The following is a 14,794-nucleotide window of genomic DNA, read 5'->3' on the forward strand; positions in this document are numbered from 1 at the left end:
TGCGCCATTCATAGGAGCGGATTTCTTACTTATGCATGATAATGGTCGCCCTCACGGTGATGTGGGAATTACCACTTTAGACTGGCCGCCCCGTAGCCCCGACTTGAATCCTATAGAACATGCCTGGGACATGTTAAAACGGCGCATTTGGCAAAGAAATCCTCCTCCCCGAACATTAGCTGAATTGGAACATGCTGCTCGTGAGGAGTGGGAAAACATTCCCGCAGGAAAGTTTTCAAAATTTGATATGAGGAATGCCGCGAAGACTTCAAGCGGTCATTGCAGCTAGAGGTGGCAATACACGGCGATATTGAGAATTCATTATTGTTTTTCTTGGGTCTATTTTTTTATTTTTGTATCAAAATTGAAGTTAGTGAAAATCGATGTTTTTTCCTTGTATTGAATTTAGTTACTTAAATCTCGTTTTGTTAAATAGAATATAATTTTTTTTGGTAATAAATAATGCATAGTTAAGAATGTTTAATTATTTTTTTTTATCTTTCTTAAAAAAAAATCTTTGAAAATCAAGTGGTGCGATAATTTTGTCCAGGAGTGTATATTGACCGGCAATTATAAAGATAAACAAACCTTACAAAAAAAAATAGAATTTCTTTGTTTGCATTTTGCTTTCAGGCATAGAAGTTTGAATATACCCCATTGTCAGGGGTATACCGAGAGTGTCTGGTTGAGGTTAGCAGAGAAATTTCAAGTAAGCATAAGAACTAAAACTTCTAAAATTGTCACTGAACAGGAGCCATTATTTTTGTATTCTGAGATGATTAAGGGATCAGATGTTCTATGTGTCTATTGAATACCTAAACACAGAATAAATCTATTCCAAAGATCGTTTTTTAATTCGATAAAACTGTTTAATGACATTCCTCTGTCAATTCGCAGTTCCTCTAATGCGTGCATGCATGTTTCAGAGAATGAATCAAATGTTTTTAGTCATGCAAAAAGTGTTTCCTTTTAAAATATTTTTAAGAGTCATGGAGTTTAGGTCTGGTTATCAGGATAGAGGAATGTAAGTGAATTAGAATGTAAGTCTTTAGAGAATCCCCTTTAGAAAGAAATAAGACTAATTATGGCATTATTAAGCCTTGATTCTTAATTAATTTCGTAAGGCTAATCCTTATAAACAAATAATTATTTTAATTAATGTTAAATTAAATTCTAAAGTTGAAGTGATAAAATTAAGAAAGATTTAAAGCATATTTTGTGATTGCTGTAAAAAAATATTTTATAGATTAATTGCGATGTATGAATTTTTGTGCTTTAATTATAAATTATTTTTTGTGATTTATGTTATCTGTACTATAATACCTGTAAATGCTATATATGCTGTAAATATGAGATTCTACATAAAGCTGGTTCAAATAAGAATATTAACGAAAAATAGCGAAGCAATGCTCGAGTTCATAAACTTATCTAAAACGTAAATGAAGAGTGCTAAACCAAAGCAGCGCAGTGCAAATACCTACCCGAACCTAGAAGACACTCACGTTCATTGGCTGGTATAGTACTAGTGATGGAAGTACTTGAGACAGTTGAACTACTGGGAGGTCTGGCTACTGGATCCCCTCGTACAGCCGCTGTATGAGCTACCCATGCACCTAAAAAAAAACATTGAAGCATCAAAATTATAAATTATCCAAAATATTACAAAACTTGCGAAAGAAAAATAAACATATTACTTACCAGGATCTATGGGTCTTACAGGTTCTGTTCTGGGAATGGTAAAGTAACCTTTTGGATTAGGATCCCAGCATTTGGCAACAACCAATTTTATTGGTCTAAAAATTTAATCAATTTAAATAAGTAAACCGTATTGACACTAACTCAGTTCCATACCCCGGCTTTTGAACCACTTCCCTTAAAACTTTAACAGCCTCATCATTTGACATATTTTCGAAATTGACATCATTAACCTGCAAGATCATGTCGCCTGGCTCTATTCTCCCATCTAGAGCCACTGCGCCCCTAAATACATACACAATAAATAAACTAAACCTAAAAAAACTGTTGTAAGTCTTTACCCTTTCATTATAGAACCAACATAGATCCCACCATCCCCACCCTTGTTACTTTGCCCAACTATTGATATGCCAAGAAAATTAACAGTGTCCATATTTAAGGTAACAGTTATTATGTTTAAAGACATTGTGGAATCTGTTATGCTGGAATAAGAACTTGTGCGGGATATTGCCTAAAAAGTAAAATAAAATAAAATCAGGGAAACAATGTAAATTTTTGTGGAAATAATACTTGAAGTCTCTGTTTTCTCCGCCTCTGCGGCCTTTTCCTGCCGGCTACATGCAGCCGGCTTACACTTGAACATTCTGAAAGCGCAGTATGTCTGCCAGTAGTCTCAGATTGAAAACTTGTAGTTTCAATGTCAGAACTTACAATGGAAGCTGTCTCATAAACTCTAAAAACAAAGTAATATGTTTTTTCATCAGTGAAGTTATATTTCATATAAGCAATCAAGAAAATAGGTACCTTGGAAGATGCCCATTGATTCTTGATGAATATTTGTGATGTCTTCTACCCTGTCTTGAGCTTATAATAGATTCGGTGTCAGTGCAGACAGATTCTGGAGCCTGTGGAGGTAACCTTGGCTCTGCTTGGTGTGACACACTATCAGTGCATTGAGAACCACCATCTGATTGGTTTGAACCATCAGCAGATACCAACTAGAATAAAATATTCAAATAAATAAAAACTTCAAATTTTAGTCTTAGAAGACATACCCAGCTCACAACTCTGCCATTAAAACATGGTAGATGGGCAGAATCTTCTATTATTTCCTCCTTGACAACCCTATTATAAAAAAAACCAATTTATTAGCAAACAAAACTATAATATGATATATTATTTTATTCCATAAGTGTATGCTTTTCCTATTCAAAGTCAGTTTTTTCTCTTGCAAGATGATCTGAATAGATGTGTGAATGGTGTGTTGGTAATGGTTCGGCTTTGAATGTGAGTAAATGCATTAACATTAGTTTCAGGGTAATTTCCTCCTATACTATTGATAATGTTAATCTTAGGTACACTGAAGTAGTAAAAGGCCTTGATATCTTTTTTGATGAAAAATTGAATTTTAATGCCCATGTGAATACTGAAGCATCTAAGGTCTGTCAGTTAAAACTTGCAAAAAAAATTAAGTTATCATCTGTTATAAAACCTTGGCGTATTGATTTTTGAAAGAATAATGACCAGGGCCAGCCACCAGCAAATAATTTACATAGAGAAATTCCACTGCATTGTAGGCAAAGCAGTTTTCAAATTTTGTTGTGTGATAAAAGTCATGAAGAATATCAAAATTAGTCACATTTCTATAGTTAAGATGATGTAAAATGTCCCTTGCAGTTAAGTATCCTGTAAGATAAGATGAAGAATTGTGTTTTACAATTCAATATACAAACATAACAAAGTGGAGGTCAACATGAAAATTGGATTTTAAATGTTTATTATTTACATGAGAATAAATCTTAATTTTCACAAGTGGCCAAATACCAGCTTACTTTAAACAATCTGTGATAGCTCCAATACATAAAAAAGGTTTAACTAATAAGATTGAGAATTATCACCCAATTAGCTTTATTAATAATTTTGCAAAAATTTTAGAAAAATGTATTAAAGACCTATCTACCATTGGTACTACAACATGGACGGTGCACATCATTTGCTGATGACACTACACTTCTTTGGAGTAGCACAGATTCACATGCCCTCAGCATTGTGATAAACCAGGATTTGGCAAATGTTAAAACATGGTGTGATGTTAACCATTTGTCTTTTAATGTCTCAAAGACAAATATCTTAAATTTCAAGTGTAGTTTAGATGATGTACATTTGGGTCCACAGCATGTTAATGTCACAAATTGTAATACATTTTTAGGGTTGTTTATTGATGATAAACTAAAGTTTGATAAACACATTGAGAAGCTTTGCACTAAATTGGCATCTGGCTGTTTTGCAATTAGAACAAGTGTGAGCTAAATAAGAGTATAGCTAGAAAGAGTAGGGTAAGTCCGGGAGAGACGCCCCATCGGGAAAGATGGCCACGACTCGTGGTTCGCATATATTCCGCTAGAGGTGCGTTGTTTTAGTGTGTAACGATTGGGTTTTCAATGACCACGTGTAGTTGATGTCGAAAGTCAGTGCCGGTAATAACATCGCCGAAATTGTTTACGTTTATTTTTTTAAGGTATGTTAATATTTATTTTGTAGTGTATAATATTTTGTGAATATTTATTTTTTGTAGGCGTTTTCAAAATTTTAGAAGGTATTTGTATAATAGCATGTCAAAGAGACTATTTAAACTTATTTAGGTTTACTGAATATACCTTAGTCGCAAACTATGGGGTGGGGCATCTCTCCCATGCATTTGGGATAGATGCCCCATTGAAATTTTTAAAGAGTATGTTTTAAACATTGTATGCCTTTTTGCAGAATGCGTACCGAATACAAGCGCAAATGCCCAGAAAGGGCTCGTTGGACCAAAGAGTGAGTTGGAGTTCGTTTCTGAGGCGAAATAGTACATTATAGGTACGAAAATCTGAAGGCGTGTCTGTTGCTCGGGCAGTGGGAATGTCAAGACCACGTGTAACGGAGTACTTTGAACTATTGGTTTCCATTTTACAGGAAAACGATATCATGACTAAACCTGGGCACATATACAACATGGATGAATCTGGTTTGCAGCTCTGCAATAAGTCTGGTAGAAGAATTTCCACTAGGGTGAAAGAACATATAAGTCTTTTCAACAATTGTAAGGACACCAATATTAAAGAAACAAAGTCAGCCTTTGCAAATCATCTTTTATCGACTGGTCATAACTTTTCGGTGTCGGATGATGTAACTATATTACATGAGTGTCGAAAAGGTAAAAAACTAGATCTCCTCGAAAAGCTGGAGATTACAAGAGCTAAGAGAAGCCCAATATTAAATTGTGTCAATGATATCTTTAATTTCGAACCTAAACTCATTTTCAATAATATCCAATAAAAAATTTTAATCTTGTCTCATATAACGTAATTACTCGCATCCTACATCATTACCCCGGTTTGGCGACAAGGTATATGCTTCGGACTTCAGATCCAATGGTCTCTGGTTCGATCCCTGTGTTTTTTGAAAAATTTTTTGTATATATTTTTTTCCTTTCATAATTGTACTTGTTTTCATTCTTTATAAAATAATATGTAAAGAATTTACTGGATGTGATATTTGGCGTTTTAAAATTCATATTTTAGTCAATAACGATACACGCGAGGGTGTAAACTTATTTTATTTTATTTTTATTTATGTTAGTGTGAGTCAGTGTGCAGTTTTTTGTATTTAGATAGGTATGTCTTTTCTGTTAATTAGCGTTCTGTTCCGTATTATTTAATTTTGTTAATTTTACTTAGGTCTGATGATGCCCTAATGCGGCGAAACGCGGAACCTCTAAATAGATGCTTGATTTATGAGACTTGGACTTTGAGTTTACTTTCTCCCCCATTTGTTCATAACTGTGTTAACTTAAATAATACCAGGTCATCTTTTAACATAAATTTACCAATACCTACTTCTAGTTTGACACAAAATTCAATTTTTTATAAGAGCAAAAAAAGTATTTAATCATCTTCCCCAGTCATTACGGAAAATTCAACATATAAACGTTTTCGACAGCAGGTAAAAACAATCCTGCTTCATAAGGCATATTATAGCTTGGAGGAATACTTCACAGAGCATTTTTGAACTATATATTAATATACACTATGTGATGTCTATTGATTGAGTTTGTAATGTAAGTACTGTTTAAGCAATAATAATGGACATATTTTAGATTTTGATTTCTTACTTGTATATTTGTGTTGTGCTATTTATTATTTATTTATTTTGATGTTACACTAATATGTTTTAAATTAATGATTGATTGTGATCAGTTGTTGATTGTTTTTAAAAAGAAATATATATATATGTTTTTTTTTTTACCACAGCTTTGTTAACAACACCTTGGTGTTTTAGATGAATAAAGCTTTATTTGATTTTGATTTGATTTGACCACTTAACAACATTTCTGAAGTCACTAGACATATTCTCAGAAAATCAGTATGGATTGACAGAGGGCCTGAATACATCGCATGCAGTATACAAATTAACTTCAGAAATATTTTAATGTAACTCAATGTCTAACATATCTAGCTCCCAAATTATTAAATATATTGCCGGAACAATTTAAAAACAAAAAATATTATACTGTAAAGACAAAATTATACTCATGGATTAAAGATAAATCATGGACATAATTTTTTTTTTAATTGTATAATAAATTAATTGTATAATTGTTTAATAAATTGAATGCCTTGGAGAGGGGATGTCAGATGGATGTAATCTACACCGACTTCTCCAAGGCGTTCGACAGAGTTGACCATAGTATTTTGGCAAAAAAATTGGATATTTTTGGATTTTCTAATCTTATGGTGAATTGGTTTGTAAATTCCCTGTCAGGGAGGACCCAGCAGGCACGAATAGGTAATGCAAGATCAAGCTATATTAATGTCACTTCAGGTGTTCCACAAGGTGGGCACTGTTCACCTTTGCTCTTTAATATTTTTGTGAATGATATTGGTGCCTGTTTTGAGAACAGTGACTTCCTTTTATTTGCTGATGATTTGAAGTTTTTTAGAGAGATTTTATCAATACTTGATCAGATTTTGTTGCAAAGTGATTTGGATAGATTGAATGAGTGGTGTGTTAACAACAATTTGTTTTTTAATGTAAGCAAATGCAATTATATAAGTTTTCTCAAGCGTACTAAAAAGGTTGTCACTTCATATAACATTCAAGGAAGTACACTTCAATATTGCAGCATAGTTAAAGATCTTGGTATCTCGTTTGATGTTCATTTAAACTTTAATGCACACATAAACAATATTGTTCTCAAATCCTCTAAGAATCTGGGTTTTGTACTAAGGAACTGTAAAGAATTTTCTATAGAGACCTGTAAGAGGTTATACATGTCATTGGTTGTTTCATTGCTGGAATATGGCTCAGTGATATGGTCGCCCTTTTACATGAATAATTGCTTGTCCTTGGAAAGAGTTCAGAACAAATTTATTAGGTTTTGTCTCTATAAACTTATATTCCAATAAGAATTCCGGATGATCATGTTTATGATATTGTTTTAGAAATGCTTGATATGAAGACATTGAGACAAAGACGGATATATGCAGATTTAATTTTTTTGTATAAATTATTGAATGGTCGGATAATTTGTCCAGAACTTCTGATGACAATACAATTTAATATTCCATCTAGGAATTTAAGGCAGTATCGTGTCTTTTCATTACCATTTCATAGCACCAATTATGCATTACATGCTCCTATTGAAAGAACTCTAAGAATTGTCAATACTAGGGAGGTTGAAATTTTGGGCATTTCCTTATCTAGATTTAAGAGTCAAATAAGAGAAATTATTTAATTTAATTTTTTTTTTTTTAGTGCAATACTGAATATTATACTTTAGTAGGGTATGTTTTTAGTATTTTTAGAATTCTATTATATTGATTTAAGTTATAAAACTATTTTCGGTATTTTAGATTTATAAGTAGGCTTTATTACTGCTTAATAGTTAGTATTTTACTGTTAAGTATGGTTAGGTTCAATTGATTTTGTATTTAATTTACTGTTGTAATGGGGTTGATCCCGTAAAGTAAATAAATAAAATAAAAAAAATAATAATAAAATAAATTCCATCAAGCCTGCCATTAACTTCCATTAAATTATAACTAATTAGTATTTAGTCAATTTAATATTTCTGAATTTGATAATATTATTTAATCAGGTATATATATGTTACTATTATTAGTTGAAGGTTGAAGTTCATTATGAACTAATATTGATGAGCTGAATGTGCATACACAGAGACAGATTATGTCCACTGTATGGATATTATAAGCATATTACATCTCATAATAATTGTAAATTAATATGTAATTGATTGATTAAATAACAAAAAATTGAAATACTGGTAAAAAAAAATATTGCACTTTTCATTGATCTGGCGAAGGCCTTTGATATGATACCGCATACAAATATTCTTCAAATTTTAAATCATTATGGTATTAGAGGTATACCACTAGAGCTATTTGAAATTTATTTTGAAAAGAGAGAGCAGGTCCTTAAAATAGATAATACCTATAGTAATCCATTATATGTATCCATCGAAGTTCCTCAAGGAACAATACTGGGACCTATATTGTTTAAGATACCTAAATTCTCTTTTAAAAGTACCATTGTCAGGTCAAATAATGTCATTTGTTGATGATACTGCTTTAATCTTTAATACAAATTAATCAAACTAGATATATTCAAAGCAATTTATTTTTAAGAGCGTAGCAGAGGGCTTTCGGCGTATGTATATTAATAAATCGCTCTGAATATATCTAGTTTGATTAATTTGTACTATCCTTCGAGCAACACAGCCACTTCCCTCTTCTTCTTAATCTCTAATGGCAAAACATGGCAAGAGGCTAAAGGGGCTTTGTGTGATGGATTGAAGCATGTAAAAAACTTGTTGTGTACTCAAAAGTTAATTTTGAATATGGACAAAACTAATTACATACAACGAGTTTGAAGAATTGGATTTGTTGATTTTTAATAATAATTTCCAAGTCACCGTGTTTTCGGATTTGGAGTTTTTGGGAGCCTGTTAAATTGCTATTTTGATCTATATCATGGCTTGCGGAAGGTGTGGTGCAAGTCTAACAGATAGAGAGGTAAAATATAAGATTGTTTGCGACTTCTGTAGTGTCGTGCATTGCTTATCATGTTCAAAATTTACTACATCAGAGGCTCAGGTCACTCAAATGAAGACTAGAGTCATGTGTTTTGTGTGTTCTGTGTGCAAACCCAGCTTGCGGATAACCAGCACGGATAACAGCTCCCCAACAAATGCTGCTATTTTTCTGGAAGCTCAAATGAAATCCTTTCAAAACACAATCACCAACCAAATTTCTTGTGGTTTTCATGATGCTAATATTGCATTCCAGGAGGGACTTATGAGATTGGTCGAGAAAGGAATCGGAGGAAAGGGCGTTTCCGCCTCAAACAGTGATTCTGAATTGTTAAAACTACTACAAGCAAAAAATGAAGCGCTAGAGGCCAGGTTGACAACACTGGAAGAGGATTTAAACATGCTCAAGGATCTTATTCCATCAAAGTCATCCTGCCACCCAACTAATATAACTAACATAACTTCTCTAACATCTTTGTCTCCGGACAATACTGTGTCTTTGCCGATAGAAACAGAAACAGTAGCCCATACCTACGCAAAAAGGGTTGATCCAATCAGATCAAGGCCTAGTAGCATTTCTGAAGCAAAATCACAGAATAGGTCGACACCACAATCAATCCATCGAACTAACCCTGGCAGACAAACAGTCATCGTTGGGACTTCTTCTGAAGCTTCTTCACTATGTGCAGCTGATAGACGTCAGTGGTTGTATTTGGGCAGATGCAATCCGGACACTACTGAGCAGCAGATTCTAAAATACCTTGAGAAGCAACTAAACATCTCAGATGTTAAATGTGCCATATTGGATAAGAATGAGGATGTTGTATCCTTTAGGATAGGGGTAAAAGAGTTCCTACTGAAGGGACTACTTGACCCGAACCTCTGGCCAGCCGGTATAGCGGTCAAGGAATTTCGTCCCAGGCGCACTCAGGGCCGAGGGGCGAATTTTCAGTTAGACCCAACACTGTCTCAGCGCCTACAGTAGATTTATTTATTTATTTATTTATTTATTTATTTATTTATTTATTTATTTATTTATTTATACACGGGATCAACCCCATTACAAAAAATATATATATTCTTGAAAAAGAAATAAAAGCTATACTACCTAACCACTAATTACTAATTAACAATAATTATCAGACTTAATTTTAATACCAAGGATAATTAAACCGTTTTACAAGTAGTAACAATATTCTCTCAAAATCAGAACAATTAACAATGCAAAATTAGCTAAGAAAAAACAAAATATATTATTATCAATGACAATGATCAAATGTATTTCAAATCATTAATCATGGAGCAAAATTAATTCAAAAAACAAACTCTTAATAAGACTCCTAAAATGCAATAAGGAAATTCCTAAAACTTCAATTCCAGTAGAGTTTACCAGCCTCAAGGTCCTTTCGACAGGCGAGTGCATAGCATCGTTGGTACGATGATAAGGCAAAGAAAACAATCGATTTGCCCTCAGATTATGGTATGGAATATTAAATGAAATCCTATTAAGTAGTTCCGGACAAATCACAAGGCCATTCAAAAGTTTATAAATAAACACCAAATCATTCTCAGTGCGTCTCTTAAGTAAACTCCGCATATTCAGCAAGTTCATTGCTTCATCATAACAATGGTCATTAGGAACTGGAATGCGAAGTTTATAAAGGCAGAATCGTAGGAATTTATTTTAAACCCTCTCCAGTGCCATACAATTATTCATGTACAGAGGAGACCAAATTATTGATCCATACTCCAACAAAGAGACAACAAGTGATATGTACAACCTTTTGCAAGTTTCAACCGACAGATCCTTACAATTGCGCAGGACAAAACCAAGGACCTTAGATGCTTTAGTTATAATAGTATTTACATGGGTATTAAAATAGATGATGTATCGTTCTTTTAGCAGAACGTGAGGGGCTTAAAAACTAAACTAAAGGGATTTCTCTGTGCGGCCCAAGCAGAAGACTACCACATTCTTGCCCTAACTGAAACTTGGCTGGATCCTACAGTCAACGACGGTGAATTCCTTAGCTCCAACTACTGTGTGTATAGAACGGACCGCAACACTAGTAACAGTTCAAAAAGTAGAGGCGGGGGTGTGCTCCTAGCAGTGAGCAACACCCTAAAATCCCATCGTTTGCCAACTACTGACAATTCACTTGAAGAAATCTGGATCTCTGTGCGTCTTGGTGATGGCGAGGATTATTGCATTGGCTGCATTTATGTTCCTCCATCCATGGATCTATCTGTGTATGCAGCGCATTGTGCCTCTGTTACCAAAGCTTGCGAGAGCTTTAATAATGTTCTTATTGTTGGTGACTTTAACCTTTCTAGTATTTCATGGTTACCTAGTGATGATCATTATGGCTTAACCCCAAATAATGTTACATCTGATAAAGAAAATCTTTTATGTGATACATTCACTTTTCTAGGTTTAATGCAGCTCAATGCAGTGGTTAATGATCATGGAACAATTCTTGACCTTTGCTTTACAACTTTTCATTCCACTTTAACAACTAAATGTAATGGTTTAGTCGGGTCAGATCCTTACCATCCTGCTCTTGAGCTGCAACTACCCAATAGTAAGTCCAATTACCTGGAACTACCTGTAACATATTTTTACAACTTTAATCAAGCAGATTTTGTGTCTATAAATAACTACTTTTCTACATACAACTGGATGTCTATAATTGTTAACGATAACTTAAATTCCACTGTTGCAAACTTCTATTCTGTTGTTTATGATTGTTTGAATCTGTTTGTGCCAATAAAAAAACACTCTCCCAAGAAACATTATCCACCATGGTTTTCTAGAGAACTAAAAAGTCTAGTTATTCAGAAAAAAATAGCACATAGAAGGTACAGACAGTCTTAGTGTTCTGCGCTCAGAATGCCGTTCATTATCTAGTGAATGCTACAGACACTACATTGAGAGAGCCGAAAATGCAATAGAGAACGATAGCAAGACCTTTTGGAAATTTGTAAGACTTCAGTCCAATCAAAGCGATTCTACCGTTCCAGATGAGATGTTCCTTCATGATCTCAGGGCCGATACTGGTATTTCTATTGCAAATCTCTTTGCCACCCACTTTTTATCTGTATTTAACAAGAATACTAACCCTTCTAATGTCTCTGACGGTCTCGATACCTCATGTAAATTTAACCATATCAACCACGTGTTCCTTAGTGCTACTACAATTGAAACAGCATTAACTAAACTGGACAGCAGAAAGGAAGCGGGTCCCGATGGAATTCCAAACAGGCTTTTGAAAGAATGCAGCCATTCCCTTTTCCTTCCACTTTTTCATATTTTCAATTTGTCCCTAACTTCTGGAACTTTTCCAGAGAACTGGAAGCTATCTCATGTATGTCCTATTTATAAATCTGGGAATAAGAGTGACATAACTAACTATCGTCCCATTAGTATCCTCTCTGCAATTCCTAAGCTGTTCGAGCACTGTGTAGAGGTGGTTCTATCTGGCACATTTCAGGAAATAATTGGAGATCAACAGCATGGATTCACCAGAGGTCGTTCTGTGGATACAAACTTGTTTGTTTTTAGCAACTATATCTTCAAATCTTTTGCCGACGGTAATGAAACACATGCGATATACACGGACTTTAGTAAAGCCTTCGATAGGGTCAACCATAATATTCTTATCTCTCATATTTCAGATCTCGGCATCAGCGGATCTCTTTTACTTTAGATCAAGTCTTATCTGATGGATAGAGAGCAGCGTGTTAAAATTGGTGGTTTTTTGTCCAACCCATTTTTGACAACTTCAGGGGTCCCTCAGGGCTCCCATTTGGGACCATTGTTATTCAGTCTCTTTATCAATCACCTCGGCTCCCTACTGGAGTCTGAGTTTTTGCTCTTCGCTGATGATTTGAAAATTTTTCGGCGGATTTCCTCCTCTCAGGATCAGTTGGTGCTTCAGAGAGATATAAACAGAGTGTTTTCCTGGTGTAAGTCGAATGAAATGTCATTGAATGTTGGGAAATGTGGGTTTATGAGGTTTACTCGTTTAAGGGTCTCCCCTCCTTGTCAATATGTTATTGATGTATCCCCTTGAAGGAGCTTGACTCAGTCAAGGATTTGGGTGTCTTTCTGGACCCGAGTCTTACTTTCTCCCACCACTTCAAAAATACTGTAAATAGCGCTAATAAACTGCTTGGTTTTATCAAAAGATCTTGCAAAGACTTTACTAATGTGTCAGCATTGAAGACACTATATATTTGCCTCTTCTCGAATTCTCCAATATTGTTTGGTCACCTCATTTTCTGATTCACATTGAGAGGCTTGAAAATATCCAGCACAAGTTTATCAGGTTTGCCAGATATACTCTTATGAAGTCAGGCCTGGATCTTACCTGTTCAGAGACCATGTCCTACCTGAGCATAAGCTCCTTATCAAGTAGAAGGCAGTTCTTTGATGTTTGCTTTGCGTTTAAGGTTCTGAATGGTATTGTTAGAAGTCCGGAATGTCTGTGCCTTTTCTCTTTGCATGTATCTTCTTACACAACATGAGGTCAGGCGTTTCTCCACATTCCCTTTTGCAGCACATCCTATCTACTAAACAGTCCTATAAATAGAATAGCTTCTACAGTGAATAGATTTGCAAAAGATCTTGATTTTTTCAGTACATCTTTAAATAAATTTAAGTCGTCAGCTAGGGCAACTATCTTGGGATAGTGCCCTACTCCCACTCTTTGGATTATGTTTAGCACAGTATTGTTTATTAGTATTATAGTTTTTACTTAAGACTACTGTTAATTATTAATAAGTACTTGAAATGTTATATACATTGATGAATAAATAAATAAAATAAATAAATAAATATTTCAAAAATGTTGCTTTACTTTTTTCCACTCTGAAGTATTCTTTTTTGTGTCCTTTGGTAAAATGAGATAAAAATTAACAGTTTTTATCGGCAAACCATTTATAAGTACTATATGTTTTTATCTACAGACATTTTATGCTAAAAGTTATCTTCTAATATTTTATTTTAGCAACTTATTAAATGTTACTCTACATTTTTCCACTACTGTAGATGTGAGGAGCATTGATGAATCTGAGATGGTAAGTCAGCAGTAAAAAGGGCAAAAAGTATGGAAGAATGGACCCCTGAGCCACTCCATCTTAAAGATATTGAATGTCAGATCTAGTCCCATTAAGGTTCACAACCTGCCTTCTATGGCTTAGATATGATGAAGAATATATGAGAATCAGCTACAAGCTTGATCAGAAAACCCAAAAAAGGATGTTGCTGTTGCTGTGCTATGACATGTTATAAATGCAGACTGAACATCTGGCAGTCTGCATTTCTGGTCTGGCAGCTGAGGATGAACAAAATTGTTCATCATGTCATTTAAGCATTTTCCCAAGTATCATCAAGAGGCTCATTCATCCAGATTACTGATAGGTGTAGTCTTGAGCAGTGGCTTTACTAGAACTGTTTTCCACATCTAATAATCTAACTATTAAGTGATTGTAAATTTCTGTGTTTAAATACAAGGGCTTTAAATGGAAAATCTACTTTGTGGTTCATAGCCTCAAAATTATCAAAAATTGAAGGTGTCAGTTCTGCATTAACTGTTTAATTGATACTAGAAAAGTTGTTAAATTAAATCTGGATAATGTATTGTTTATACCACAACTTGACTGTAATTTAATATCTGTTAAGAAGCTGACAAGTGCACTCTAACCTATAATCTAACTATTAAGTGAAGTAAATTTCTAAGTAAATCATTCTTTTCAAAGAGCCTATAACTTTATCACCCCAATAAATTCATTAAAAAGCTCCAGTGCTTCCTTTTAATGAAATTTATGGACTAAATAGTAAACTTATTACCAGAACCCAAAAACTAATTTGCATCCCTATTAGCATATTCATCTCTGCATAATAAGAGGAACCTATACTGTACCTATGATGATTTTAATAAGCAGTGTTATAATTTTTATTTTTGTAATAAAGGTCATAAAACTCTGGTATTGTTTGCTCTATTTACC

At 34.0% G+C, this 14,794-nt stretch overlaps 1 protein-coding gene across 8 annotated transcripts in view; it reads right to left on the reverse strand.

Moving 5' to 3' along the window:
* LOC126740501 (segment polarity protein dishevelled homolog DVL-3) overlaps window positions 1-14,794 on the reverse strand; it is a 76,655-nt gene that overhangs the window by 60,824 nt on the left and 1,037 nt on the right. For 7 of the 8 annotated variants that reach the window (XM_050446548.1, XM_050446550.1, XM_050446554.1 and 4 more), the window contains exons 2-8: window positions 2,751-2,820; window positions 2,500-2,693; window positions 2,266-2,428; window positions 2,037-2,206; window positions 1,852-1,980; window positions 1,699-1,793; window positions 1,482-1,613 (exon numbers count right to left, since the gene is read on the reverse strand). In XM_050446548.1, the coding sequence (XP_050302505.1) occupies window positions 1,482-1,613; window positions 1,699-1,793; window positions 1,852-1,980; window positions 2,037-2,206; window positions 2,266-2,428; window positions 2,500-2,693; window positions 2,751-2,820 (953 nt within the window). The remainder of the gene's footprint in view (window positions 1-1,481; window positions 1,614-1,698; window positions 1,794-1,851; window positions 1,981-2,036; window positions 2,207-2,265; window positions 2,429-2,499; window positions 2,694-2,750; window positions 2,821-14,794) is intronic. The other variant, XM_050446549.1, reaches the window with a different exon arrangement.

Source organism: Anthonomus grandis, chromosome 9, assembly GCF_022605725.1.
Source record: "Anthonomus grandis grandis chromosome 9, icAntGran1.3, whole genome shotgun sequence".
Lineage (NCBI taxonomy): Eukaryota > Metazoa > Arthropoda > Insecta > Coleoptera > Curculionidae > Anthonomus > Anthonomus grandis.